This window comes from Metarhizium robertsii (assembly GCF_000187425.2).
Source record: "Metarhizium robertsii ARSEF 23 chromosome Unknown MAA_Scf_27, whole genome shotgun sequence".
Taxonomy (NCBI): domain Eukaryota; kingdom Fungi; phylum Ascomycota; class Sordariomycetes; order Hypocreales; family Clavicipitaceae; genus Metarhizium; species Metarhizium robertsii.
The window spans coordinates 1-27,678 of record NW_011942168.1 but is presented as its reverse complement, the minus strand read 5'-3'; the positions used below and the strand labels follow the sequence as shown (position 1 = coordinate 27,678).

The 27,678-nt window shown below is 51.7% G+C and overlaps 11 protein-coding genes across 11 annotated transcripts; 7 read left to right on the top strand and 4 right to left on the bottom strand.

Annotated features, from left to right (window-relative positions):
- Positions 1–267: 267 nt before the first annotated feature.
- Positions 268–2,051, bottom strand: MAA_10286 (Phosphate transporter; the record flags this gene model as incomplete). Its single annotated transcript, XM_007828284.1, has 2 exons — positions 268–458; positions 524–2,051. The coding sequence occupies 2 exons, from the start codon at positions 2,049–2,051 to the stop codon at positions 268–270; spliced, it is 1,719 nt and encodes a 572-aa protein (XP_007826475.1).
- A 4,007-nt stretch (positions 2,052–6,058) lies between these two features.
- On the top strand, positions 6,059–6,955 carry MAA_10285 (transcription factor Zn, C2H2; the record flags this gene model as incomplete). Its single annotated transcript, XM_007828283.1, has 1 exon — positions 6,059–6,955. The coding sequence occupies one exon, from the start codon at positions 6,059–6,061 to the stop codon at positions 6,953–6,955; it is 897 nt and encodes a 298-aa protein (XP_007826474.1).
- A 279-nt stretch (positions 6,956–7,234) lies between these two features.
- Positions 7,235–7,729, top strand: MAA_11788 (uncharacterized protein; the record flags this gene model as incomplete). Its single annotated transcript, XM_011412826.1, has 1 exon — positions 7,235–7,729. One exon carries the CDS (start codon positions 7,235–7,237, stop codon positions 7,727–7,729), a length of 495 nt encoding a protein of 164 aa, XP_011411128.1.
- Positions 7,730–8,039: 310 nt separating this feature from the next.
- Positions 8,040–8,303, bottom strand: MAA_10284 (uncharacterized protein; the record flags this gene model as incomplete). Its single annotated transcript, XM_007828282.1, has 1 exon — positions 8,040–8,303. The coding sequence occupies one exon, from the start codon at positions 8,301–8,303 to the stop codon at positions 8,040–8,042; it is 264 nt and encodes an 87-aa protein (XP_007826473.1).
- A 2,919-nt stretch (positions 8,304–11,222) lies between these two features.
- MAA_10283 (Major facilitator superfamily domain, general substrate transporter) lies at positions 11,223–12,902 on the top strand (the record flags this gene model as incomplete). The annotated part of the gene is made up of 4 exons (XM_007828281.2): positions 11,223–11,455; positions 11,526–11,743; positions 11,810–12,034; positions 12,112–12,902. The coding sequence occupies 4 exons, from the start codon at positions 11,223–11,225 to the stop codon at positions 12,900–12,902; spliced, it is 1,467 nt and encodes a 488-aa protein (XP_007826472.2).
- Positions 12,903–13,105: 203 nt separating this feature from the next.
- On the top strand, positions 13,106–13,576 carry MAA_11787 (Ribonuclease H-like protein; the record flags this gene model as incomplete). Its single annotated transcript, XM_011412825.1, has 1 exon — positions 13,106–13,576. One exon carries the CDS (start codon positions 13,106–13,108, stop codon positions 13,574–13,576), a length of 471 nt encoding a protein of 156 aa, XP_011411127.1.
- A 223-nt stretch (positions 13,577–13,799) lies between these two features.
- On the bottom strand, positions 13,800–16,131 carry MAA_10282 (SDA1 domain protein; the record flags this gene model as incomplete). Its single annotated transcript, XM_007828280.2, has 3 exons — positions 13,800–15,927; positions 15,990–16,025; positions 16,085–16,131. 3 exons carry the CDS (start codon positions 16,129–16,131, stop codon positions 13,800–13,802), a joined length of 2,211 nt encoding a protein of 736 aa, XP_007826471.2.
- Positions 16,132–16,957: 826 nt separating this feature from the next.
- MAA_10281 (Amine oxidase) lies at positions 16,958–18,846 on the bottom strand (the record flags this gene model as incomplete). The annotated part of the gene is made up of 2 exons (XM_007828279.1): positions 16,958–18,022; positions 18,082–18,846. The coding sequence occupies 2 exons, from the start codon at positions 18,844–18,846 to the stop codon at positions 16,958–16,960; spliced, it is 1,830 nt and encodes a 609-aa protein (XP_007826470.1).
- Positions 18,847–19,016: 170 nt separating this feature from the next.
- Positions 19,017–19,322, top strand: MAA_11786 (uncharacterized protein; the record flags this gene model as incomplete). Its single annotated transcript, XM_011412824.1, has 1 exon — positions 19,017–19,322. One exon carries the CDS (start codon positions 19,017–19,019, stop codon positions 19,320–19,322), a length of 306 nt encoding a protein of 101 aa, XP_011411126.1.
- Positions 19,323–19,602: 280 nt separating this feature from the next.
- On the top strand, positions 19,603–21,237 carry MAA_10280 (succinate-semialdehyde dehydrogenase; the record flags this gene model as incomplete). Its single annotated transcript, XM_007828278.2, has 4 exons — positions 19,603–19,714; positions 19,768–20,769; positions 20,819–21,080; positions 21,138–21,237. 4 exons carry the CDS (start codon positions 19,603–19,605, stop codon positions 21,235–21,237), a joined length of 1,476 nt encoding a protein of 491 aa, XP_007826469.2.
- A 2,335-nt stretch (positions 21,238–23,572) lies between these two features.
- MAA_10279 (vegetative incompatibility protein HET-E-1) lies at positions 23,573–27,410 on the top strand (the record flags this gene model as incomplete). Its single annotated transcript, XM_007828277.2, has 4 exons — positions 23,573–23,739; positions 23,807–24,039; positions 24,102–25,123; positions 25,182–27,410. The coding sequence occupies 4 exons, from the start codon at positions 23,573–23,575 to the stop codon at positions 27,408–27,410; spliced, it is 3,651 nt and encodes a 1,216-aa protein (XP_007826468.2).
- Between the last annotated feature and the right edge of the window lie 268 nt (positions 27,411–27,678).

Here is a 27,678-nt window from a genome sequence, read left to right as displayed (position 1 = left end):
GGGTCTTCACATATATACAAGGCATCATACCCTAGACAAATACTACCAACCCAAGTAGGTAAGTACTAACTAAACCGTAAAATAAACAGACTGTTGTATTGATATAAATATACTATCTATCAGGTTGCATTCCCTCCTTGAACCAGTATAATAAATGCTATGACTATATATTGTACCTCTGCAATCCCCTCCTGGCAATACCGACTCTCTATTACACTATTTATTTCGCAAAACACAAAGGGGTTACAACTATATATGCAAACCGTCTCACCAATGGGGGGAAAAGGTAATAAAACCCATCAAAATACCAGAGATTAAACCGGTAGCGGGTACAGTAATGATCCATCCGAGATAGATCCAGGCAACCATCCGCCAGTTGATGGAGCGCCAGTCACCGTTGCAGAGGCCAACGCCAACAATGGCACCAGTGATGCACTGAGTCGTAGAAACGGGAAGCTCTGTTTGATTTCACACCAGTCAGTAGTCCAAAAATGCATCATCACCGCCAAAGATTTAGACTTACTAAGACGGGTAGCCACGATGATGGTAATGACGGATCCCAGTTCCATAGAGAACCCACGAGAAGGGGACATTAGAGTGACGCGATTGCCCAGGTTGCGCATAATGTGGTAGCCGTATGTCCAGAGGCCAATAACGATGCCAGCGCCGCCAAAAGCAAGAATCCACAGGTCAACCTGAGCCTTCTGGGGGATCACGCCACTGTTCCAGATCTGGTAGATGGTGGCGTAGGGACCTACCGCGTTGGCGACGTCGTTGGCGCCGTGAGTAAAGGAGGCGGCGGCGGCCGTCATGACCTGCAGGAAAGTGTAGAGGAACTCGGCCTTGTTGTCGTAGTGGTGGGCTCGGGCATGGATCTCTTCGACATCACCTGCAATAACAGACTTCTCGCTCTGAGAACTGACAATGTCCTGGTCGATGCCGCGCAGCAGAACCCACTTGAACCACCACCATAGCCCGGCGCCAGAGTACCAAGCAGAGTCGGGCTTGGGGCCGATGAGAGACTTGTGAGTAGAGGCGACGGGCTGTTCGGCAGCCTCTGGGGCGGAGATGTCGGAAGCGGCGGCCGTCTTTTCGTGTTGACCCTCGACATCTTCGGTGGTGGCAGCGGCCCGGGCACGTCGAGCCTCGAGTTCCTCTCGGGTTAAATGGCCCTCGTAGAAGTTGCGGACAACGCCAGTGAAGTTCTCCGGGGGCGGAGGGACCTCGCCTCGGCGGAGAAGAAGGGGGCCCTGAAAAATGTGCCACCACTTCAGCTGCCAGTCCTCCTTGATGACAACCCGGTACATCCAGGGCACAAGGAACAAGCACACCAGCAGACCCCAGGCAGCGCCCGTGGCTACAATGACACCGGGGATCTGGGCGTCCGTCAGTTTAACTTCGTAGTCGCCACCCTTCCAGATCAGCAGCATGACGATGAGCGAGGCCGTGATCCAAAAGTAGATGGGGACGAGGAAGAGGCCTCTCAAGGCGGGATTCGATCGCAACAAGACCCCGTACTTGGTGATGAGGAAGATGGCCGCGCCGAACAAGCCAGATAGAACCGGCGCGATGACCCAGGCGAGAAAGACTTGGACTACACCGCCCTTGAGGTCGACGGAGCCGTCCTTGTTGTAGCCCACCCAGGTGATGCCGGTGTTGCCGAGGGCGCCAATGCCCATGCCCAAGACTCCGCCCAGGATGGAGTGCGTGGTCGAGACGGGCATACCGAACCGAGTGGCGGCGGTGAGGTAGCACGAGGAGGCGATGACGGCGCAGACCATGCCGAGCATGAGGAGGGCGGGCCGTTCCTCAAAGGCACCGACGTCGACGACCTTGGTTCGGATGGTATCGGCGACACGGCCGCCCACGCCGAGGGCGCCGCTGAATTCCATCAAACTGGCACCGATCATGGCCTGGACGTAGCTGACGGATCGGGACGAGACCGACGAGGCCCACGAGTTGGCCACATCGTTGGCTCCAATGTTCCAGGCATCGAGGAACGCAAAGATGGTGCCAACGGCAAAGAGGTAGTCGTACTGATGGAGCGTCATTTTGCGCTTCTTGTTGTTGTCCCCGTTTATCTCTTGGTGTGCATGTAATGGGCTCCCATGTACAAACCACGGCAAGGTGGAAGGGTGCCTCGATCCCAGCAGAGTGGCAAGACGGACGGCAGACTGGGTGACCCGAGGTTCGGCTTGGAGAAACGGATATCAAATGGTGCAAGCGAAAGGTGTTCAGCGGCCTATATAGAAAAACTATGGGTGTGGACATGACGGAGACATATACACGTCGGACAGGCAAGTCGTTGATTCGAAGGACATTCTCCATGTGGCGTTGACAGCATGCAGGGCCAAGGCCGACTAGGAGAAAACCTAGCCTAGAGGATTAATGCGAGTTACACATGACGGATTCGCAGTCGTGCTACGACGCTTTATGCTCATTGGAGGAGGCCGCCCAGAGAAGAGACTGTAGGACTGTCTGAAGAAGGGCTGGTGGGGCCTTGGCTTCCAAGTTCCAAGCATCATCTTGGAAGCCTTTGAGGGGTTGCAAAGGCATGTTTGCACCGCACTATTCATTGTCCTTTTGACAGGCGTGACTAGGAATTAAATTTGAAGAAGGGCATTCCACGGCATGCAGCACAACGAAGCGGAGCGGCTGGAAACCCCGGATTAGCAAACACTTGTACAAACGCCTGGTCGTCTCGTCTGAATGATTGTTAAGACGGCCATGATACTTGACTTGAACGTTCTGTCGAGTCAAGATTGTTTGATGAAGAATAGTATCGTGTTCTTCGACACGTGTGAGTGGGTGCAGTGGTGAAATGGCCCGCCTCTCGTGACAGAGCCCAGAGGATGGCGACGAGGATCGTTTATCGCTCTTGCTGTCTAGTGTATTCACGAGCAGACAAGTCAGCACGCCGTATCAGGGATGTTTGATGGCCAAAGGGTCTTCTTGGAAAGCAGCGCGAAACATGTGAGGTCTCGGTCCAATGGCAGATGGCCGATGAGACCAGTCAGCCTCGTACATGCTTGATGTCCTTCTCCCACAGAGGAAGCAACAAGCGACTCGCAAACGCCACTGTTCAACGTCACGCAACGACACAACTCAACCCGGCCATAACCCGGCTATGAGCACGAGGTAAAAGACAAGCTTAATCCAGAGTCTAATCAGAGTTAGCGCGCCAAGCCGAAAAGCGGATAGGGGCAGCGCCAAGCCGTGCCAGATCTGGCAATGACCTCCTGTCTAGACCAATCATGGGCATTGCAGACTACACGTGTAGGAACAACTCGACTCCTGTTGCGAGCAACGAATTGTTTCTGCAGCGCCTCACCTTGGCAATTATCTTGGCCTTTTGGCGACTTTTTCCTCCTCGACTTGGCACATGGAACGTGAAAAGGCCATGGTTATGCTTGGCACAATGACCAAGACACCTCCGGACTGAATTCATGAATCGTTGGTAGCTCTGTATCTTCTCTCCAGCCCGAATTTGAATCTGGCTCTTCACTCGCCACTGGTTCCGCGGTTTGGTAGCCGGTCCAGGTGCACCACGTGGGATCCAAGAGATTCCACGAGTCCCCGTACTATTTAGCGACAGCGGGTTTTCTGCTGAAGCAAGGGACGCATCACATGCGTCGCATCTTGATGGATACACGTTGGGGCCATGTTAGTGGTTACCAGGACTTGACCAAGATGAATACATGTACTCCATGCACATGCACCGATGCAGACATCAACTCTCGGTGGCAAAAACTAGCTAGCGCAAACATGCCAAGCACGCGAGCACTCAGCCGTTGTGTACTAGTTGTTGCCATCGATCCAATTTGGGGCAGCCTATGAGAGATGAAATCCCACGACGCGGGCTACACGAAGAATGCGAATGGTTTCTGCCAAAATCCAGCTCAGTATGCCTAGATGTTGGTTCTTGACCTATAACCTAGAAACGATGCTGCAGGCGACCCGACTCTCTTTCACTTACATATGATGCTTTGCCAAAAGCTTACATCAAAGGAGCTTAAAAAACAATTTTCCCCGCAATAGGTTGAAAGTTCTGCCAACCATCTGATACGAGTTGAGCGGGACTACGGGCCACGCATATCATGGCATATATTTGCCTCCACAAGATGCACCAAAGGATGGCTTGGGGAACATAAAGTCTTGGCCACACCCACGTGTCACCATGTCTGGCTGTATTGCAACTCTGATTTCTTAATCGTGGGCTGAGCTTGGCGCCAAGCTATAAGGGCAGTTCCAACTTGCCGCTCTCGGCAACACTTCAACGTTGGTTTGAAATGCTTTACTCCTTGTCTCACTGGCCTCCTCAAGACCTACTCCGTGGTCATTGTCCTGTCTTCCTTTGCTGGCCTGAAGATGTCTCGTGTCACTTGGAAAATGCCAAACCCTCAATCGCATGTCGAACAATAATGCTTCGATGTGACAAGGCTCTCGACTTTCCGGTGTAGTCAACTTATGTCCGTGTAATTATTACCATCCTGGGCAGGCACTGGATGTCTGGACAGATGGGTAAACAGATGTGTAGTAACATTAGCAGTCGTTTGTGTAGTATTCCGACTTATAGACACCTGGATTGTATGCTGTCAATTTCTTCTACTATTTGGTCTTATTTCTATCAGCATAGGGGCACTGTTGCTTCTAGCCATGTCATGATTTCTCACCACTGGGAAGGACGGGTCACTAGTTTTGTAACACTTTCGATGATGGGATCATAGTGTAAGACAAGCATGGCATACCGCGTATCGCCAACTTGATGCAAGACTGGAAGAAGCGGGATAATAGCTGCGACGGATTGATGCCCTACATGCCAGGATCCAATCTTATACGGGTGATGGAATAACCCTAATCATAGCCCAACGGCTTGAGGCGGGGACATGGAAGCGTGGCCGCGAGATCGCCAGCTTGACTCGGTGCGTCCATCAGTAGCGTTCGTGTCCGTCGGGCCGGAGATGTCTGAGACATGTTCTGATATGAGATCATCTGTCGGTAGTTTCCACAATGCGATGAGCTTGGGAGAACAAGCAAGGGACCATGATGGCGCTGGTCAACTGCCCAGGAGCCATAACAACCTTGATCGACGTCTTCTGTGGTCGGAAGGTTCTCGGTGACCAGGAATAGAGTGAAGGGTCTGCACTGTGCAGAACACGCCACCTCGCACGGGCCGAAGTTAGGTCCGACAAGACGCGCATTCTTGTGCTAGTAAAAGGTTGAAACCTTCAGGAAATAAAACAAAAAAGAGAATGAAAGGGGGAGGTAAATGCCATCTTTCAAGGCTGAGCTTCCCTTATGGCGGTTTCAGCTGGGCTTTCATGGTCCCTTGCTGCATATGCCTGACAAAGCGTCTCGTTTCGACGTTATTTGGCGACCTAGAGTCGAGCCATGTTTGAACTCGTACGCCGCACATTTTCATTTGTCTGGCTGATCCAAGTTTTACTCAAGGCACATTGAACACGCTCAACCCCCCGCCTCTCTGCCAATCCGTCAAGGGCAACCTGACTGCATGGATGGCACACAAGGAGACATAGCCACTGCTATATCCGACATTGCACACCAATGTCTCGATTCCTTTGACCGCGTGGTCGGAAATCATGCCAATTCATTCCTCACGCACTCGCTCAATCCAGCTGATGGCGCTGCGACTTCTAGGAAACAAAGACGCTCGGCTTTTGACTTCCGAGACCTACGCAACAGCTTCTTGTTTTGAATTGACTACACAGGAGCCCTGTCGCTGATGGATTCGTCGCTGGATGAAAGACTGCGAGGTCTTGCTGACATTTCTGCCATGGTGATGGAGTTGCTGGAGATGATTTTGAGAAACTTGCATTGCAGTGGGCCTAACCATAGTCATGTAAGAACATTACTTGTCTGCGGATGGTTCGCTAATTCACGTCATGGTACTTTGAGTCCAGTCGATTGCAAGCCAGAAAGTCTTTCGCTTCCCTCTCCCGATGCAACGACATTATACTCAGAAGCGCAACAAAGCTTCCTGACAATATGGGAAGATGCCTCTCAGGGACTCGACTCCGCCCTAGATCGATTACACATTATGGCTGTTGCCAAAGCATCAGCAAAGCAACTGAATCACACGGTCACGGCCATACTAACCGAGCAAGATGTTGCCTTTCGTAAGGACATGGCGTCATTGGTCCGTTACCGATTCCCAGCTGCCCGCGAGGGATTATGCCAGCAATTGGAAGATTCCATCGCGGCCCGACGTCGAATGCTATTGCAAAAGAAACGGCATGCAATAAGACTTGCTGTCAGACGAGTTCCCAAGCCTGTATCCCTTGCCAATCAAGGCAAAGATCATCATCTGAAGCCTACACCAGCGACCGCCCAGCAGGGCAAAGATAGACGACCGCCTAATCCTACGGTTGTCACCGGCCAAACAACAGCTTCTCGGTCGGACATGGACCCAGAGGTACCCGCCATTAAACGACTTCAACTACCCTCGCAAAGGACCATGACAACAGCCATCAGCACCATTTCCACTACGCAACAAGACTCTTTTATATATCCGTCACCCCCAACAGCTAGCGAAGGAGAGACTCGCATCCAATTTCCCCTTTGTTCAACGCCTTTGGAACGCAGAAGCTCAGAGAAAGAGAGAAATGACCATTGGAAACGCCATGTCGACCAGGATATTAAGCCATATGCTTGTCTGTTCCCCGAGTGCGCTGAGTCTCTTGTATCCTTCGTTTACCGTCACGAATGGAAGGCTCATATGGAATCTGTCCATTCGAAAGATTGGTTGCGCAAGGCGCATACTATGCAGTGGTATTGTGATTTGGACCGTGACCCCTCTATGACCTTTGAGACCGAGTTACAGTGGAGAGCACACATGCTAGATGTCAATTCTCACCCGAAAAAGGAGTCTGTCCCAACCGCGGTGCAGCTTGACGCCCTTTCTCCTAGGAGACAACAAATCGCTCTACGCAAGTGATTTGTATGCCCACTTGGCGAACAAATTCCCAAGGAGATACGAGAAAAGGTGGCGAAAAGCAAGGGAGACTCGACTCAAATGTACAATTTTGTCGTGGACCATGTAGCGAACCATATGAAATCGTTTATCGCTCATAGCCGTACCTTGTCTCGATAGTTCAGCTCAGGAAACAGCCAACATGAACAAAGACTCGGTGGTTTTCACCAAAGACTGTTCCAGGAGGCTTTTGAACGCAGACTCTATTCCTCAATCACCTAGTGGTCCGGGAGCACATGAAGGATGCTCCCCTGTCTCCTGAGGGCAGCTTACAATGGACATGAAGCCACTGTACGATTGCTCCTCGAGCGTGGTGCTCGTGTTGAAGCAGCCGGCAATTCGCCCCGGACGCCACTTTCGTGGGCGGTAATGAGAGACCATGAATCCGTCGTGAGGCCACTTCCCGAGCAGGGTATGGAGGTTGACTCTGTTGATAATTCACGTCGAACACCACTCTTGTGGGCTGCAGAGGGGGGATCTGATGTCATGGCTCACATACTCGTCGAGAAAGGTGCCAATATAGAGGCACTTGACCCAGACGACCAACAGACGCCTCTCTCGTTGGCGGTTGAAAAGGGCCATGAGAAGGTGGTACGCGTGCTCTTGGCGAACGGAGCAAACCCTTCAGCGGTCGACTCGCATGGCCTAACGCCCCTATCTTGGGCTACCGATAATGGACATGATCAGGTTGCCCGATTGCTGAGGTCCTTTGGTGCCCAGAGTCGTCCGTTGTCATGACCGCTTACATTACAATCTTGACTTGCAGCTTTGCCGAGTCTCTTACAATCCCGCAAACTTGAATGGAAATACATGAAAAGATGGCTCATACTGAATCATGCGAATGGGCCACAGAAGGAAAGGGCATCAGGAAGTGGCGACGCAAAGATGACAAATAGATTGATATTTCCAAACATTCACCGTCATGGGCACGTTCAGCCCCATGTTTGCGATACCAGGTTGTACCACGATGCCCCCTTGGCACCAAGTGTACGGAGTAATAACCACGTTAGCTACACCATGCCAAGTGTCTTGGTTGACTGTGTCACTATCACGCCCCGACATGATTGCTGCCTCTGGCTCGTTCACCAGTAGATGCGTTACATGTCGGTAGAGACGTTTGCGAATTGGGCTTGCGGTCGCCAGGTGCCAGCATACTTTCAACCACTTCCTTGGCAATCTCCATCTCCCACCACCAGATTTGGTCGACGCTGCCTCCAAGTAGCACCTCGTGAATAAAATCTTTCGTTTCCCAGGTCGCCGTGGCACCTGGTGTAAAGAGGTACCAGTTCTCGCGCGTTGAGTTCTCGACCATGACGAAGCAGATGCTGGAGCGCGTGTTGGGGACCGTTGCGATGCCAGAAGTATCTACGCCGTTTTATTTAATTTGATAATAAACTTCTCACCGTATACACGAAATGGTACCATGAATGCGTCAGTGCACTTTGGCCAGCACATGCCATACCATCAATGACCGCTTTGAAAATGGCCCAACGCTCGTACCCTGCAGGATCTCCAGCCAATCAGGCAGGCTCTTATTATTAGGCAACACGCTCATCGAATCTTCCGTTTACCTTGACATCTCATGCGGTGCGACTACAGACGCCAATTACAGTGAAGAGGAGATATCAGGCCGCTATTGTTAGATTTTCTCGCTCCGTGGCTCACCGCTGCAAGCCATTACCCGTCGTGATATTGATATTTATTCCTCCAGTTATTGTACCAGTAGTTTGATATAAACACTTGGATGGCGGAGCACATTTCTTCACCCCGAGCTTTGAGCCTAAATTCGAGCCAATCAAATTATCTATAGCCCTCAGGCACTTACCCAACCTAAAGAAGGCTTTTCAAACGTCGCCAGGTATTCCACTCCCGTATGGCTCTCAACAAGGAGTACATGACGCTAATTGGGGTCCGGGTTTGCTCATTCTGCCGTCGGCCTTTTGCATTTCCTTGGACGTTTTGCCCTGTATAAAAGCATGCTTTGCCTGACCGTCGAAGCTGCTCTAAAATGGCGAGATTGTACATGAATGAACCTGCCTGCTCCATGAACTATTCGTCGACTTGTAGGGAACTCTTGATCTGGTGCCCTTCAGCTGATTCCTTGAGCCGAACCAGGCTCGTCAAGAAAAGTGCGTGATTTTGCTGAAAACAAGACCGCCTCGAAGGAAAACTCAAGGCAGCACTCCGTAGAGTGGATCCGTGCCTTGATATCATCCTGGGTGAATTTTATATTACATGACATGGCCCCCATGCTGGATGGTAATTGGGTTCTGTACACTTTTACTACAAACGAGATGATTGTGGACGCGCGCCTTCTCAGGAGAGACTCCCGGTCCCACGCAGTATTATGCGTTATGATGTAATATCTGAGCATGTGTGACCTGGGACGTACACCTGATAGCATCCTGATGGTCATCGTGGCAATAGTATTTCATTCCAAGCGCACTTCAGAAACTAGACTTGGCACGCCACATATCCGTTCTGACGGCCCAATATTGAGGTCTTGGGAGACGGATTAAGCTGCAATCATCCGTCGGCGAAAGGGATTGCAGCCCATGCTTGGTGGCACGCGTGGGCCGGCATTGTAGGACAGGTAGAACAGGGATGTGGAACAGGGCTTCGGAGCAGGTACAGCTGAGGGGGTCGGTGGGCAGCCAGAGGTTCGGCGAAGCAATAATGGTTGCCGCTGACGTGTCGGTGGTGGTGGTGATGATGGCGACGGTCACGGCCAACGAGGTCGCGCGCTAGTCAGGACCAGTCGCCCCCTGCGCCAATTTCTGTAGAACCAACCACATGACATCACGGCCCGAGACCGGAGTCGGTGTGCGCAGGTTTTTGCAGGTGTTTACAGGTGCCTGGCAAGTCGCAACTGGCACTGGCGCCTGCCGAGATTATGCGCAGATTTAGTGTTTTCGCGAATCTTCCTCTTGGGTGCATATCTTTAACCCTTGCCTGTTGTTAAGCATTCGGCGCTTTTTTCTCCAGAAGAATCTTCCAAAACTTCTAGTGTGTGCGTTGCAACCATGACATTGAGAGGCGTTGCGGACCACCTTCCTCTCCGCATGGCAGGGTAGCCACGAACTCAAAAACAAAACTTCCCCGCAATCTGTCAACGATCGCCTTTTGAGACATGCGGAATGGAAACTTGCATGCTCTGTAGGACACGGCACGCTGGGTTCAGCCTGTCAGCCTGCTTGCCGTCGGGTCCCCAAGTGGCAAGGGGGTTCGCATTTCGGGCCATCTTTGTGTCGAAGACGAAATGGCCGAAACGCAGTCATTGCCAATCATGAATTCGACAAGATCCCCTTCCCCGCTCCGTGTCGATTCTGGGGAACGGCCCAGTCAGCTGCAGCCTGCAGGTGGCATCCCGCAGGCCCAATCCCCAAACCTGCGCATCGGCTAGCACATGAGCTTATCGTTGTGCAGGTAGGGAAGGACAACCTAACCCAGTCCACTGGGTGGCTGTTGTCTCGCATCAATTGATCTCGCCGTCCGAGTGGAGGGAGGGAGCGGGCAGTGCTGGCTCCCAAGCAAGCAGCCTTTGGCCGTGGGCCATCAATGCGCAGCGATGTCACCTTCCTGAGGCATCAACGGCCGCAACCTGTCGAATTCTCCTCTCTCATCTGGCCGGCGCCTGCGAGTCTGATGAGAATCACGACATTCGCAGACCAACGTTCTTTTCGGGGGGCCAAGGCACCAGGCTGACCTTCTGCCCACTGCCGGCTCCATCCCGACTCCTCGCCATTTGGTGGGCCCTGGATATTGCGCTAGTCTAATTACCGTCGGGACTTTATAGCCACGCATGAAACACGCATTTGGTTTTGAATTAGCACCCACCACGCAACCATGGAGTAGCTACAAACACTGCAGACACCAAGGCTCGCAACCGGGCCTTTGGTTTGTCAAGGTGGGTGGGTATCGCTCTGTGATCGACCACCGTCACACTCCAGCACCTCTTCACCCGGTCGTGCTCCACCTGATATTGTACGACACTTGCGAGAGGCGACGTCGCACCGCCTTGACACGTCGAGGGCTGGCTTCTCCAAGACGTGTGAGGGAGAGGGGCAGAATCAAGTTAAATGATCGACGTCCCCAGCGGCCCTCGCGTCGTCTTTTCCGTCGTCAAATTCTCCAGGCGCACACAAGCAGTTGGCTCTTGTAACCATCGCCAAAGGCGTCGCCCTACCAAGCCTGCCAAGGGGGACACAATCACTCGACAGTTTCGCCAGCCATGTCCTTCAACGAGTTCGTCAAGCGGCGCTCGCTCAAGGCAGACGATACTCGCCGTACGCGAGCGGCCGAATTGACTCTGCGCCAGTCCATCTATCCCATTTGCCTGGTTACCGTTTTATTCTTTCTCTGGGGATTTAGTTATGGTCTACTAGATACCCTCAACAAGCATTTCCAGGTTGTACTTGGTATCAATCGATCACGTTCGGCAGGTCTGCAGGCTGCTTACTTTGGGTATGAATACGGCTGGGGAGGGGGGCTCTTATTCGGCCGCACTCCGTACACAAGCTGACATGTTGGGCAGCGCTTATCCTCTGGCCTCCGTTGGTCATGCGGCATGGATTCTTCGGCATTACAGCTACCGTGCTGTATTCATATGGGGCTTGTGTCTGTATGCCCTTGGTGCTCTGTTGGCCATTCCGGCACTCAAGAACCATAGCTTTGGCGGATTCTGTGCTTGCATCTTCATTATTGGCAATGGCCTTGGGTCGCTCGAGACGGCTGCAAACCCGTACATCACAGGTGCGAATCTAGACCGAGGCCCTACCGCTTTCATGGCCATTGCGCATTTACTAACGCAGTGCACAGTCTGCGGTCCTCCAAGATACTCCGAGATTCGAATCAATATTTCACAGGCCTTCAATGGCGTGGGCACCGTCATTGCCCCGGTGCTGGGTTCATACGTCTTCTTCAACTTCAGTGATGAGCGTGCGCTTGACAATGTCCAGTGGGTCTATCTAGCCATTGCCATCTTTGTGCTCCTGCTCGCCACGTTGTTCTTCATATCTGATATCCCAGAAATCACTGATGCCGGTATGCCCCCCCTTTTTTCTCTTTGTTTTCGTTCACAGAGACGGCGCCACAATATGCAGGCGGTTAACATGGCACAGACATGGAGTTCCAAGCAAAGGAAACACATGCCGGCGCCACAGAGAAACCATTCATTAAGCAGTACAAACTATTCCATGCCGCATTTGCCCAATTCTGTTACACGGGTGCTCAAGTAGCCGTTGCTAGCTTCTTCATCAATTATGCCACAGCCACCCGCCCAGGCACATCCGACTCCCTCGGATCCAAGTTCTTTGCTGGGGCGCAGGCAGCATTCGCCATTGGACGATTCACCGGTGTCGGCATTATGAAATACGTCCGTCCGCGATGGGTTTTCCTTGCCTTCATCTCGTGCTGTATCATCTTTCTCTGCCCGTCGATAACCCAGCGCGGCAACACGGGCATCTCGATGCTCTACGTCGTCTTATTCTTCGAGTCCATTTGCTTCCCTACCATTGTCGCCCTCGGCATGCGAGGCCTGGGTCGACACACCAAGCGCGGCAGTGGCTATATTGTCGGCGGTGTCGTTGGAGGTGCCGTTGTCCCGCCCGCAACAGGCGCTGCAGGAGATACATTTGGTGACGGCTACGCCATGTTTGTGCCGCTGATATTCATGATAATGGCTTGGACATACGCTGCCTGTGTCAACTTTGTTCCCGCATACAGAAATGTTGTCGACTCTCTTGGTGAGGCTGAGATTGGCATTGTACATCGGGCGGAGGACGAGGAGAACAGCAAATCAACATCAAATGATGAGAAATCAAGGGAAGAGCATGCACACATCGGGCATGTTACGAAGGAAAATACTGTGGAGACGGACGCTGCACTGGCTTCGGCACCAAAGGATTTATAGCATAGATGGGCGTTCATTAAAGGGTTATCCAATGTTGTGTTTAGATGGTATTCATTGTTTCATTGTTTGATATTCTCATAGTGCTGCGTTCACTGTACAGAGGGACGAACTTCAAGCGAACAGACGTGGTGATCTGACGGACAAAGAAGCCGGTGAAGATCTCGGCAACCATGTCCCCTTGGCATATAAAGCACATTAATCCCATGGAAAAGAGGCCGCAAAACTCATCCTACCACATCATCACCCGCAACTGTCCTCTAGCGTTTTACGTCGAAGCCCTCACACTCATCACAACTCGTCCCAGCCAAGTCCATCACAAAACTCGAGGCCACCTTCGCACAATGGGAATCCACGAAATCTCCTCTGCCGGGTCCGAAACCGACTCCCACACAGGGCAAGGCAGACAAAGCGGCCTCACCGCTGACGCCAACCACGACACAACCACAAGCACCGAAGTAGGATCTACAAATGTCCAGGGCGCATGGTCCGCGTACTCGGCATCAGCAGTCGTCGTCCAGACAGCACGCTCCGACAACGAAGGTGCTTGTCAGATTGTCGTCACCAAAGAAATTGCCGTGTGTCGCGCTAAAGACATGGGACTGGAGGACATCCAGGCCGCCATCACACTATGCAATATGAGTTTGGGCGGCTCCCGACCCGGTGGGACGGCGTGAACGGACAAGACTAGGCGCGAGCCAACAGCTACAGCAGGATTGGCAAAGGACTTGTCAGAGAATTTGGTATTCGCAGGGAAAGGGGGGACCATGTACACCGAGTATAGATGTTCGCACTGGCTGTACGCGCAAATAGATACACATCAATAACATGACAAGCTAATAGGCTGAACACCAAGGCAAATTTCGTCCGTCGTGATGTCTCTGTAAAAGTTATCTAAGTCTAGGCAAAGTTCCTCCTCCGCCCGCCCCTCGTGCTCCTCTCGACGTGGCCCCTCAGGACTTTTCTCGTCTCGACCAGGCTCCTCTTCTGCTTGCTCTTCGCCTTACCCAGCGTCATGAGGAAATTCTTCTTCCTCGCCTTTTCCCTGTTGCTCGTGCTCTTGCCCGCGGCCTCCTTCTTGCTCTTCTTGATGGCCTGCGTGGACTTGTGCTCCTCGCGGTCGGGCTTGCCCTCCTTGGCGAGCGCCACCTTTTCCTCCTTTGTCAGCTTGCGCAGCTTGGCGGGCGCCTCGATGTTCTCCGCCGTGAGGCCGTCGTCGGTGTGTCTACGGGCGTCGGGGTTGCCGCGCCTGCGGTGGCCCGAGGCGGCCGACTCGATGGCCGCCGCGGCGCGGAGCTCCTGCAGCTTGGCGAGGTCGGCGGGCGTGAGGATGGTGGTGGTGGCCAGGAGCTGCATGCGCTCGAGCTGGGCGGCCGCAGAAGAAGATTCGCTGTCCGAGGCGTCGCCGTCTCCCTGCTTCTGCTTCTTGAGGGCCGGGGCCTCGTCGTCCGAGTGCTCGACGTTGATCCACTCGCCCGAGTCGCTGCTGTCGTCGGAGCCCACCTCCCACTCGTCCGAGTCGAGGCCGTCTTCCTCATTGTCCTTTTCCTCGTCGCTGCCGGCTGTTTCCGGGAGGCCCCGTTCCAGCCGCCGCCTCTTCTTCTCCTCGTCCTTCCACTTGGCTAGGAGGTCGAGCCCCTCTATGCTGCCGGCCGCTTCTTCGCCAAACTTTTGCTGGTGCTGCAGGCCGTGCCTCAGGCCGATGGTGGCGTCCTTGCCTCGGTCCTTTCTTTGCAGGAGCTCCGCGCCGACTTCTCTGTACAGGGATAGCAGGCCCTTGGCGGCCATCATGACTCCCTTGTCTTTGCTCTTGCGGTACTGGACGAGGTCCTGTAGGAGGGTGTCTGTCATGGCCAGCGGCTGTCGGGCGCAAATCTCGCGAATCGAGTTGAGACCGGCGGCGGCGACCTCTGCCGCTGCTGCCTCCGAGACAAATTCGTTGGCAATCTTTTGGATGAGCGGTTCGAGGACATCGGGGGGGACTAGGTTGTGGGTGCCTTGCGCTAGTGATGCTAGGATGGAGGTGACGGACTGTTGGCGAGGGGTGAGGTACTTGATGAACCAGGAGTATAGCGCGACGACTGTGAGCTTGTGCAGCCCGACCAGTCGCGTGACCAGCTGCAGCACCAGAAGCTTGGAATCTAGGGATAGTTTTGATTTGGTATTTTGAAGGTGTTTGGAGAAGAGCTGCTCCACGAACCCCTGGGGGTCATGTAGCAAGTGGAGAGCCGAAAAGTTCAACGGGTGAGGCTTGGCCTTCTTCTGCTGGTCTCGCCGGACCTTGTTCACTGCCTTGTCATACGTCTTCTTCTGCTTCTTGGTCTTCTTGTTGATGCCGATTTGGTGCCTGATTTTGGACAAGTCGATTTCGTCGTCGCTGCTGTCGTCTTCCAACTCCTCTCTCTCCTTGTCGCCGCCCAGGAAGAAGCGCGTGGCGCCAATCACCACCTTCTCATTGTCCGACAAGCACGCCTCCTTCATGACGTCTACGGGCCTGGCGTCGGTCCAGATCTGTCGCTTCCACAGTTCGCGCGTCAGCTTGATGGCCCAAATGGCCCTCGGCGAGGATCGATCTGCAGTAACCAAGTTGTACAGAACAGTCTGGACGGTCCGATTCAGCGGGTGATTGATCGATTTGGAATTTGAGTTCCTCATGTCGCTCAAGATTTTCTGAAACAGCAGTTCGCGTAGTGTTTTGCTCGGCGACGACACCAGGATGGGGAACAAGGTCGTCAGAAGGCTCGCGGAGTCGATGACGTCCTTGCGACGTAAGAGCACAAGACTCCCCACGACCTTGTCCCTCAGATCAGGATGCAGCACAACGTGGTGTTCGTTCAAGATCAACTTCAGGTCATCCGGATATGTCCTTGTCTCCTCGGGGTAGCAGTCGGCGACGTGGGCAATCAAGTCGATCATGTTGTGAAAGGATTCGATCGAGTCGGCGGTCCCGCCGGCCGGGTTCGCTCGGAAGATCTCGCGCTGGGACTCATATTGCTCCCACTGCTTGAGAAAGTCATCTTTGTAAGATCTTGAACCAGAAAGAGTTAGAGAGCTCATGGGATTTTTTTTAAAGGGGGCAAGGGGACGTACTTGGGATCCCGACGAATCTTGTATTGCAAACTCGCGCTGGAAGAAAGCAATTAGCATGCGTCTGACGTATGAAGTGATTTGAGTGAGCAATGTACAAGTCTGCATCGAGCTTCTCCAGCGCCGCAACTTTTCGCTTCACCATTGTGGCCGAGAAGTGTATGCGCCCGTCGAGGTTGCAATAATACGTGGGATGCAACTTTTCAAAGTTTCTGAAATTTTGCCTGCGTTGTGTTGAGATAAGATAAGATAAGTAATCCACCAATCGGCCGTAAAGCCCCACCTGCCTGTCTCGGAGTTGTTGAAGTTGTGGGTCCGCCTACTTTGAATTCCTCGCCGCCAAGAATCCAGAAGTCCGATCGACGATCCCCTCCAATCATACCTTCGTGGGTCATTAGCAACTCAGAACTGTGGGCTCGTTGTGAACCTTGGTTGCTCGCTATGCTGTGGCACTCGCTATGCACATATGGTATATTTTATAAGCCTAAATATACTCAGAGTAATTATCTAGCGACTGCGTTAAGAGAGAAGAGAATATACAGAATAGTATCTCAAGCTTCCTAATCTCTAGAGATCTTACTCAATAGAAATTCTCTACTAGTTTTCTAAAGTCTTAGATTACCCCTCTGTACAAGATATTGCTGTCGGATAATGGCGCCTCTGTTGTCAGGCCACGTAACCGTTTTGCTGACTGGGTGGCAACAGCAGTCGTAATACTGCTGCCTGAAGGCAGTATTTCGAAAGTATCATCTTGAGTTTCCGCTGTGTAGGAGAAAAGACAGAGACAATGAATATAAAACTTGAAACCGCGCAGCGCGACAATTGCCACCCTTCACTTAGAATCTATACAGAGAGTGCGGTCTTCTCATCTCACAAAGAAAGACAGGATACCTTAATCACATTAACTGAGACCTCTAAGCCAACAAGATCCGATGATTATGACTCTAGAGATCTTCCAATTGGTGTATCATCTAGATCTTGGGGGGGATGTGGTTCAAGTCATGGATGACCTCCAAAGCTCCTCTCTCTCCGCTACGAATTGCTCCTTCCATATACCCCTTCCATTCTTCGGCAGTTTCCGTGCCTATAAAGTAAATGTCGCCCACAGCATCTCTGGTCACATCGGCAACAGAGCTCAACACCCCAGGTGGCAACGAAGCAGACGGACATCCGTACCCGCTAAAACTATCCTCGTTCCAGGCATAATCCAAAATCTCAATGACCAGCTCCTTGACCTTTGTTGGTTCTCCAAATACATCACCTATATGGTGAAGAAGAGCTTCTTTGCGTCGTTTGGGAGGCAATTGTGACCACTTTTCACCGGGAGAGCCGGCCATGAAGCATGTCAAGACGTGTTTGTTGTCAGCTGGAACACTGGTGTCACGTATGACGCTGATCGGGCCATGGAACGATTGGACAAGGCCGCAGAAGCCCTTGTTCACCCAAAAGGGGCTGCGAAATGATACCATGACTTTCCTATAGAATCCATACTGATGGGAACTCGCCAGGAGCATTTTTGACGATGGAAGGGCCGGAATAAATGTCAACTTTGAAAGAACCGGTGGGGGAACGGCACTGATGACTTTGTGAGCTGTAACATTGACGTTTGGACCCGAGATTTGGATCCTGCGTGTGTCGAGGCTTTCGACCGTTGTCACAGGGCTGGACAGCCGGATGCTTTTCGCTGGGAGAGACGCGGCAAGACTGTTGGCCAGGTGTTGCGTGCCTTGCCTCACACGCAAGAATTGGCCGCCATGCTCTCTGTCGGAACGCATCTGCAGCAGACCTCCACCTGATTTGCAGTAGTGCAAGAAGAAAAGAGCAGAGATGTCCTCGGGCTCCTGTCCCAACATGGCCCGTGTCCAAAGGGTGGCCGTAGCAACTGCATCCGGGTCTGCCCCATGGCTACGTAGGTATTCGGCAAACGTGATCGAGTCCAAGTATGGATCTCGAGGAAGCGAGCGATCGACTTTCTGACAGTCATTCTCAATCGTATCACGAATCTTTATCAGGTGATCTTTTGTGGTAGTTTGAATCTAATGACAAGTCAGATGTCTCCATACACCGTAACAAGGGTTTTGGTTCCACCACTCACGTCAGGAACATCGCCGTAAGGAAAGTGAATAATGTTTCCCTTCCCATCCTGGAGCACACATTTGCCCGTAGTGTTTTGCTGGATAAGCTCGGCCCCGAATCTCTTTGCGAGAGCAATAGTCCGGCTTTGATTCGTGCGATTCAGCCAGGCAGCTCCCATTTCGATGATGCCTTGACCGTCGGAAAGGGGCTGGCTGGAGGTGCGGCCACCGACGCGACCCCTGGCCTCTAGGATGAGGCATGAAAAGCCGGCTTTGATAATACGCTCAGCAGCTGTGAGTCCAGCCAGGCCGGCGCCAATGATGACCACATCCACATCTGGTCGTTCCGCTCGTTGAGATGGAGTCGGTCGACTCTGCCCCAAGATTTTGGTTGACGAAGGCTGTGCCACTACGGCGTCCATCTCAAACAGCCAGCTCTGGTCTGCCAGCTGTGCAACCGGCACCAGAGTGATGGCTGGTCTGTGACCATTCAGAAATTTCTGAAGCGGCTTCGCGTGCTTGCGATTATCGGCGTCGTAGTTGACAATATAGAGCGTAAGCTTGAGAATATCGGCGACGGTTGCCGAAGCCGTGATCAAAATTTTTCGCAGTGCCACAAGAGCTAGATAAATCTGGGACTCATAATCGCTGGGTACCAAGCCGTCTGATTGAACACCGGCCTGACCAGAGACGTAGATGGTGTTTCCATGCACACGAACAGTGGCTGGTGCATAATATGCCGATTTAGACTCGTCCACCTCGAGAGCCTGAACCGTGGGCGACATGCTTGTTGCGATATCAGACAATCTTCAGTTAAAGCTGGCGTCTAGAGAGCCTTGAGATTGATGGCTTCAGTTGTCTATCTAATTGGTCATTATATATTCTGGATTTATCTCTCGGAGCCGCTGGCAAAGGTTTGGGCATCACAGTTATATTTCTCGCAGCTGCCGGCAAGATGCTGGGCGCCATGGTTGTATTTCTCGGAGCCGCCAGCAAAGGTTTGGGCATCACAGTTATATTTCTCGCAGCTGCCGGCAAGATGCTGGGCGCCATGGTTGTATTTCTCGGAGCCGCCAGCAAAGGTTTGGGCATCACAGTTATATTTCTCGCAGCTGCCGGCAAGATGCTGGGCGCCATGGTTGTATTTCTCGGAGCCGCCAGCAAAGTTCCGGGTGTTATGATTGGCTTTCTCGGAGCCGATAATCTCGCTCTCGGAGATGTCTCCACATTACCGGAGCCGGATTTCCCGCACTGGAATTGACTCCACCAATGGCGCCAGAAGTAGGTGAGATTGCCCGGCCTGTGGTGACATGGATGTTCCGGAAAGGCTAAGCGGGTTTGGGAATCGACGGAATCAATGCGACACAGAAGAATCCTCTCGTGTGAGGCTGCCACGCGGAATGTAAGTGACGCCCTATTAGGTGATTAATACTCGCTCGCAAACCTTGTCCGCGCTCTCGAACCCATCTTCCATCAACTATATAATCCATCCACTACGTAGCTAGGATTCCACCCCCCTACCCTCCAATCCAATGCTGAAAATGTCTCTACACAAGCCTCCAACGCTCGCGGACAAGGGTTTGTTCATCGAGAAAGCTTACATCGCAGGCCACTGGCAAAACTCGCAGTCTTGCCGAACGTTCCAGGTGTTTGGTAGGCATTAAGTCGGTGCCCACTCGAACCTTTGAGCTAATAGACCATGGTAGATCCGGCCACCAACGAAATCATCGGAGAATGCCCCGAGTGCTCAGTGGCTGATCTAGAAAGAGCAGTCTCTGCGGCTTCAACGGCTTTGGATTTCTGGAGACAGTATTCTGGCCGGGAGAGAAGTCTCATCTTGAGGCAGTGGTACGAATTGATCCTAGAGAACAAGGACGACATCGCTACACTCATCGTATGGGAGAATGGGAAATCATATGCCGACGCAGCTGGGGAGGTTTTGTTTGCTGCGAGTTTCCTCGACTGGTACTCTGAGGAGGCTGCACGGATTTACGGCGACATCATCCCGCATTCAAATCGCGACATCAGCGTGCATGTTTCCAAGGAACCGGTTGGGGTTTGCGCATTGATCACCCCGTGGAATTATCCCGCGGCAATGGTCACTCGCAAAGCGGCTCCTGCCCTCGCTGCTGGATGCACCGTCATCATCAAGACGGATGGTCTCACTCCATATACGGCCAATGCAATCGTCAAGCTAGGTGAACGCGCCGGTGTTCCGTCAGGGGTCGTCAACGTTATAACCGCCCTGGAAGATACTCCCAGGCTTGGGCTGGCCATTTGCAAGTCCGAGGCTATCCGAAAAGTGTCATTCACTGGTTCTACCAGAGTTGGCAAAATCTTGGCAGAGAATTCCGGCAGCACTCTGAAGAAGCTGAGTCTTGAGCTGGGCGGGAATGCACCTTTTATTGTGTACGACGACGCAAACATGGACACAGCCGTTGCTTGCTGTCTCAAGAGCAAATTCAAATCATCAGGTCAGACATGTGTCTGCGCTAATCGAATATATGTTCAGGACGCCATCTTCGATGCTTTTGTTTCACGGCTAGCAGGAGAAATCGCCAACTTGCAGCTAGGATCTGGTTTCAACAAACAGGTCGATATTGGACCACTCATCTCTCAACAAGCTGTAGCCAAAGTCGAAGAACATATCCACGACGCCGTAAGCAAGGGTGCTCGGGTGGTGGTGGGAGGCACACGGTCGCATCTTGGTGAGTCCTTGTCTACCAGAACAGGGGAAACAGCAGCTAAAGACGGCAGGACCTCAATTTTTCGAGCCCACGCTCTTGGCTGGGCTTGACGATGATATGAAAGTCGCCAGTGAAGAAACCTTTGGGCCATTGGCAGGCATTTTCAGATTCTCGACCGAGATTGAGGTCATTCGACGGGCCAACAATACGAAAGTCGGCCTTGCTGCCTATATCATGACCAACGACCTGGGCCGGGCACAACGTACGTCGGAGCAGTTGCGCACCGGAATGGTCGCTATCAACACGGCAATTATCTCAGATGCACCGGTGCCGTAAGTCCACACCTGTGTATTATTACCGTTGGAACGATGCTGATCTTGTTTGCACAGATTTGGAGGTGTCAAGGATTCGGGGCTTGGACGTGAAGGAGGTAAATATGGTCTGGAGGAATACCTCGAGCTAAAGGCCGTCATGACCGCTAAAATATAACACCATACTACATACTGGAGTGATGGTAGACATGTCATGATCAGCTCCCTTTGAATGTTAGTAAAAACTGCTTTCCGGACTATTTACATTTTGATCGCACGTTTCACTAGGCTTTTGTGACCGTGTTGAAGTGAAAGCCCAATCAGAATAGTCATCACATCCCTGTACACCAAAGATTTTGCTTGCCTCGGCAGCGGTTACGACTGCCAAAGATTACCTTGTATATACCCTGTAAAGAGTCTAGTACTACAATGTAACGGTCTAGCGAGTATATTGACAACTGATTAGATGTTACACGGAAATCGCAGGTTACACAAGGGCTACGGTCACGGGACCTAGGGCAGAAGGTCCTTACTAACTTCTTGTATTTAAAGACGTCTTTAACCTTTAAGGCCTTGAGGAAAACCAAGGACCTTTGATACCAAAGACTGTTATTAGTCGTCTTCTATTAAGCTCGTCTCTGTGTTAAGCTTCAGTAGAGTCCGTGGTTAACTTCTCTATATTGATTGTACCGTGATGGGAATTCTATAAAACAGTATATGTATTCGAAAGGATAAAAACGCATGTTAGTGCTTTGTTGAGTGCAATTGCCAGGGGTGTAAGGGCTTGTATGCTCGTTAAGTGGCCTTTCTACATCCGAAGATTAAGTAGTAATTTGGTTTCTAGGAGCTGTTTTTGGAATATGGGTAGGTAACTTAGCCATGGCACTGAGAATTTGACCAATTTTCATGTTTGTTTTGCTGTATGCCACTTTTACAAACTAAATCTCTCTGAACAGCGTTGTGGTGGACATGTCATCTTGCAGTCAGGCCTAGCCCAAGTTACGGATAGGGGGGAACAGGCACATTTTTGCGCAAGCGGAATGTATTCAAGCAATCGACTCTGTCTCGATATGACTACCACAGCATTCGGTTTGGCTATCTAATATGCGACTCAATTGTCCAGGTGTGCTTCTTGCTGCATAGTACCAGTTGCAGAGCGCTACAAGCGCAACTTTACGCCGTGAAGTTTACGGCATACCGCAGATCCATGCAAGCAATAACTCTATAAAAATTTCAGGAGGCTTAACGCGGAGTATATCTTCCAAGTGTTTATGTGTACACAACACAGTTGGGAGTAGCTATAGCTAGATAAGGGGCTATTGTGAGTCGAGGTGAGGACAGAGTAGGTTTACGATGCCTCATCCTGGCCACATAGCAAAGTCAGAGAGCAGAAGCATGGCTTTTTTGTGTCTTTTGACCATTGCGAGTTGGTATGCTAGACTGCTGCGCACTTATAGCAACCGATCGAGCTTCGACGTCGTTTAGCCACAACGTGAGACGGGTTCCCATCAGATGTTGAGTGTCTTGTTTGGATGGATTGTTGGGCGTATTGGACCTAACTGGGTATTAGTGTTGGGAAGTGTAATGGAGGGATCATAGTGCATTCACCCTTCTCCGGTACTGAAATTGACACTCATCGACACAGCCGAGCTATTATCCATATTGCCAGAGGGAGAGATCAAGTTTTCGAGATCAAAGACAGCAATTTGGAGGGAACGGCTCAATATATGACTTTGGAAAAGTTCGAATGGTGCTTAAACGTGAATACCTTGGGGGGAACATGATGGGAAGAAAGCAGACAGCATATTTATACTTGGATTGCTGACCTGGATGGCGACTACCTTACGTCGACGCCATGAGGGTTTGGGACAGAGCGGTACCAGAGAGCGTCTTTTTTGTGCATGGATCGACAAATCACTGTTCGGTCCCTCAGAAGAATGAGGCTTCCAGTCCTAAAAGTGCCATGTTCAACGGCAACATGTGTTTTGGGCACGACGAGTGAGGTGTAAGTGTCTGAAGAGCGGTCTGGTGGAGTTCTTAAACTCCACAGCGAATCACACGTCGGGGACTTGCGTTTTTGCAGCGGATCCCTGTCGTCGTCTGCCTCCGAGTACCCCGGCCAGGGGCCAAACACAAAAAGTCAAAACCAAAAATACTATTTGAAGCTTCAATGTTATTGACCCCACAGCAGCTGCCGACCGGCCGGAGGATAGTACTTTTGCGTCAACGGTTGTACCAAAAGTACCAGACTTGACTATTTGATGCCTACCACAGCGCGGCAACCTGAACTCCTGCTGACCAACAGCATGGGCATCGCACGTGGATAGTACTTTTTGGCGTCGACTCCTCACTTCAGCCTTGCACAAGCGTCAATTCCGTCATAATCCAACATCGCCCATCACCACCGCTAGCACATTAAATTTCTGCAGGCGTTTTCAGCACCACTAGAACCCTCTAGTAGGTGCAAATGCAAAGTTCTTGCTCCGGGTGACGCTCTGCCAACAGCGAGCACCATGGGCCCGGGGCAACCTCCATCGCGTCCACCCCGAGCGCCAAAATCTCGTACCTTGAGAGAAGGAGACTGGGACGAGGTGAAGCCTTACATCATCCAATATCTCAAAACAAGGACACTATGTGCAGTCATCAGTGACATAGAAACTCAGTTTGGCTTTATAGCAACGTGAGAATGAATCACCGTCACTGCACAAAGCCAGGGTGTGGTCGTTTTGGCTAATATGCTCGCCCAGGGAGAGGCAATACAAATCTGCATTGAAGCGATGGAAAATTGGCAAGAATCTGACGAGACAAGAGATGAAGGCTATTGTGCGAAAACAACAATTTCGAAACCTTGCCGAGCCCGAGCAGAGACCGTTGACGTTTAAAGTCCGCGGCGAGATAGTCGCCAAGCGCAAGATTGATCGGTTTATGAGGCAAGAAGGTATCAACCATGATGTCCTATACTGTCCTTCATCTGGCGCCTGTAAGTGCAAAAATTTACGTGAGAGGGGCCTGTAGCATACAGCAAGTGCTAATTTGCAAAAGCCACGCCAAACTCCGACGAGTTTTCTTGCCAAACAGCCCCGGAGACTCTGGCTGCTATCGACACTACACTCTCATATAGTGATGATGTTGCTGCGACTCAACAAGTCGAACCACCGGCCATGGCGGTCAGGGAACCATCCCTAGACCTGGCAACGCACCGAGTTTTGTCTGCGACTCTAAGCCTTCCCCCTGTGCACCATGACCCGGTAAGAACAGACTTATGGAGCTCTGTCGGCGACACGACCTTGGATGACATCCAAATCTCGTCAAGGGTCTGCCACGATGTCCGTCAAGACAATCGCGGTAGCCATCAAAGACTGTTGATGATGGACGCAGCTGGCGTGCCAGGATCCAGGGGACTACACAATCCCCCGGCAGCGCCAGAGGCGAGTGACAACGAACGCTTGGCATTTTACCAGAGAGTTCTCGAAAGCTTGGTAGCGGGAAAGACCGGCCAAGAACGGACACGATTGGTGCAAGAATTCCAAGACGTCATTGGTTTGATTACCCTTCTCGCGGAGCCCGTTGGCATATCCTTAGTAGCAGACCTCCTCAATTGCACGAGTGTAGCGATAAGCGACAAGCTCGCCGCTCTCCATCCTGCTATAGATGTCCATTCTTTCATCGCCGATGACTTGTTTCGGAACTTTCTTAGTGACCAGGGTAGAGGTGTGCCGGCGGAGTTCTGGCTGGACGAGCAGCTGCATCACCGGAAAATCGCTAGCCGGTGTCTAACACTCTTATCCCGCCTTCAGAGAGATATATGTGACTTGAACAATCCGGGAAGCCGGCGCAGAGACGTCGACGAACAACAGCTTGAACGTAGACTACCGCCAAGTGTCCGATATGCTTGCCTACATTGGATCCATCATCTCGTTCGAGGCAAAGCACAAGTCCGGGATGGTGATGAAACGCATACCTTCTTGCAAAATCACTTCCTCCATTGGCTTGAAGCCTTATGCTTGCTTGGGCAAGCGTCCAAGATACTCGACATCTTCCGGCCGCTACGACTGCTCATCAAGGTGAGTTGCAGACTCAGCTTATGGGAGGCGATAAAACAGGTACTGAATGTGTCTGCAGTCTGGATATAGTATTGAACTCACTAGTTTTATCTCTGACGCAGAGAGCTTCATCTCAAATTGCATCAGCATCATTGAAGCCTACCCTCTCCAGCTCTACAGTTCAGCAATAGTGTTCTGCGGTGAAAGTAGCTCGATACGCCGACTTTTTGCGCACGAAGTCTTATCTGTGCTCGCTAAACTGCCCAGGGTAGGCAGACCCTGGAACCCATGTATACGGACACTGAACGGCCATGAAAAACGCACTTCTTCTGTCTCGTTTTCCCATGACTCTAGGCTACTTGCGACTGGCTCTTATGACAAAACCGTCAAGATCTGGGATACGGCAACTTGGAAGTGCTTGAGGACACTCGTGGTACGCAGTCTTGTCGCCACCGTCATATTCTCACACGACTCTAGTTTTCTTGTAGTGGTTGCTAATCGTAACGTCGACGTCTGGCATACCGCGACATGGCGGCGTGCGCAATCATGGGGGTCTGAGTCTGAAGTCCGTTGCTTTGCACTCTCGCACAACTCACGGCTCTTCGCCTGGTCGGAGGCATACGGAACAATTGAAATCAAAGATGTTTTAACGGGGAGGCTTCTTCATATCCTCACTGGCACAGAAGACTCACACTCTGTCGTCTTCTCTCACGATTCGACACTACTCGCGTCTTGTGACGGAGGGGACATCAAGATCTGGCACACCGAAAGCGGCCAATGCATCCAAACTCTTGAGTCCACGCGATATTCACACTCCATCATCTTCTCTCATGACTCCAGAATGCTAGCGTGGGTTGAATGGACAGACACAGAGTGTGACAATTTTTTCGATGGCGACGATGACGACTGCATCAGAATTTGGGACATGGTCGCCTTCGAGTTCTTACAGATCATAAAACCGAATCAAAGCCGTCCGGTGTCGCTCGTATTCTCGCACGACTCAAGCATTCTGGCATCTGCTTCGTTGGATTCAACAGTGAGGCTTTGGGATGCTAGCACTGGCCAGTGCCTGCAGGTATATACTGGCCATTCGGGATTCATGGAATCAGTCGCCTTCTCGCACGACTCATCCTGGCTCGCGTCAGGCTCATTCGATGACACAGTCAAGATATGGGACGTGAAGCCTGAAACCTACCAGATCCAACCCCAATACGCCGGCTGGAACAAGGGCGATGCCGACCCATTGGTTAGCTTGTCCCCTGATACAGAGTTAGTTGCATCAGCATCGTTGCAAAGTGGGAGTATTAGGATCTGGAATGCAACCACCGGGGAGTGCTTGCAAAGGATACGACAACAATTTGCTTCCACCAATTGGATCTGCTTCTCGCAAAGTCCATATTTGCTGGTAGCGGAATGTCGGCCAGGGATTCACAACATCTGGCACACCACCACAGGGACGTGCATACAGACGGTAGTCAGTGCTCATACGTCGGTCAGTTTCTCGCACAACTCACAGCTTCTCGCGTTGCCCGTCAAGTCTTCTGGTTCTCTTGACATCTGGCATGTCGCTACAGGACTGTTACTAGACACACTGCATGACTGTCAAGATGATATTGCGCAGACCATGATCTCTTACGACTCCCGACTCGTTGCGTGTGTGTCTAAGAGCGGAACTATTCACATCTGGAATATCGCTCTGGGTGAGCTTACACGAAGGCTGGAAGTATGTCTCTCCAATGACTGCGAAATGTCCTCTCCGGCCTTCTCGGATGACTCTCAGCTTCTCGCGTCCGCATGTCTCTGCAGTATCAAAATATGGGACATCGAGTCTGGTCGGTGCCTGCAAACAATGCGGCCACCTTTCAGATGCACTACCTCCTGGAACATTGCCTCCCTCACTATATCGCGCAATTCGAAGCTTCTCGCATCGTTGGACCACCAAACGGTCAATATATGGGCCATTGAGACAGGCTACTGCCTACGAACTCTGAGCTTTGATTATCGCATATACAAAGTATCGTTCGATCCTACCAGCAGATTCATTCACACAAACCTTGGCGTCGTCGCATTGGACCTATCTTTGACTACTGAGACCGCAGATGAGATGATTCAGCGTCCACGTTTCCAAGGTTATTGGTTAAGCTCAGACCAGAGTTGGGTGATGCATGGCTCAGATAAAGTACTGTGGCTTCACCCACACTATCGGCGGCGGAAACTTGGGGTGGCTATAGAAGGTTCCACAGTTGCTATCAGCTCTGGCTCTGAGGAGGTATTGATATTCCAGCTGGCGGACTGTGGGATTGTCTGACTTGTGATACCCAAGTGAATCCAATACTAAAGGGAACGATGTGGGAATCCCCGGTGTGGGTGGTCGGTCCACTATGCAGTGACCCGGAGTCAGCTGAAGATGTCGTGGTGACGAACAAAGCACATCGTTTTAGCCCAAACCTTCACCTTTGCCCATGTCCCAGATGCCAGATCCCACGAATAGCACCGAGCTCCAGCAAATAGATGGGAACACCACGCCATAACACAGATACTTTATTATAATAATTATAATATATAAATAATTTACT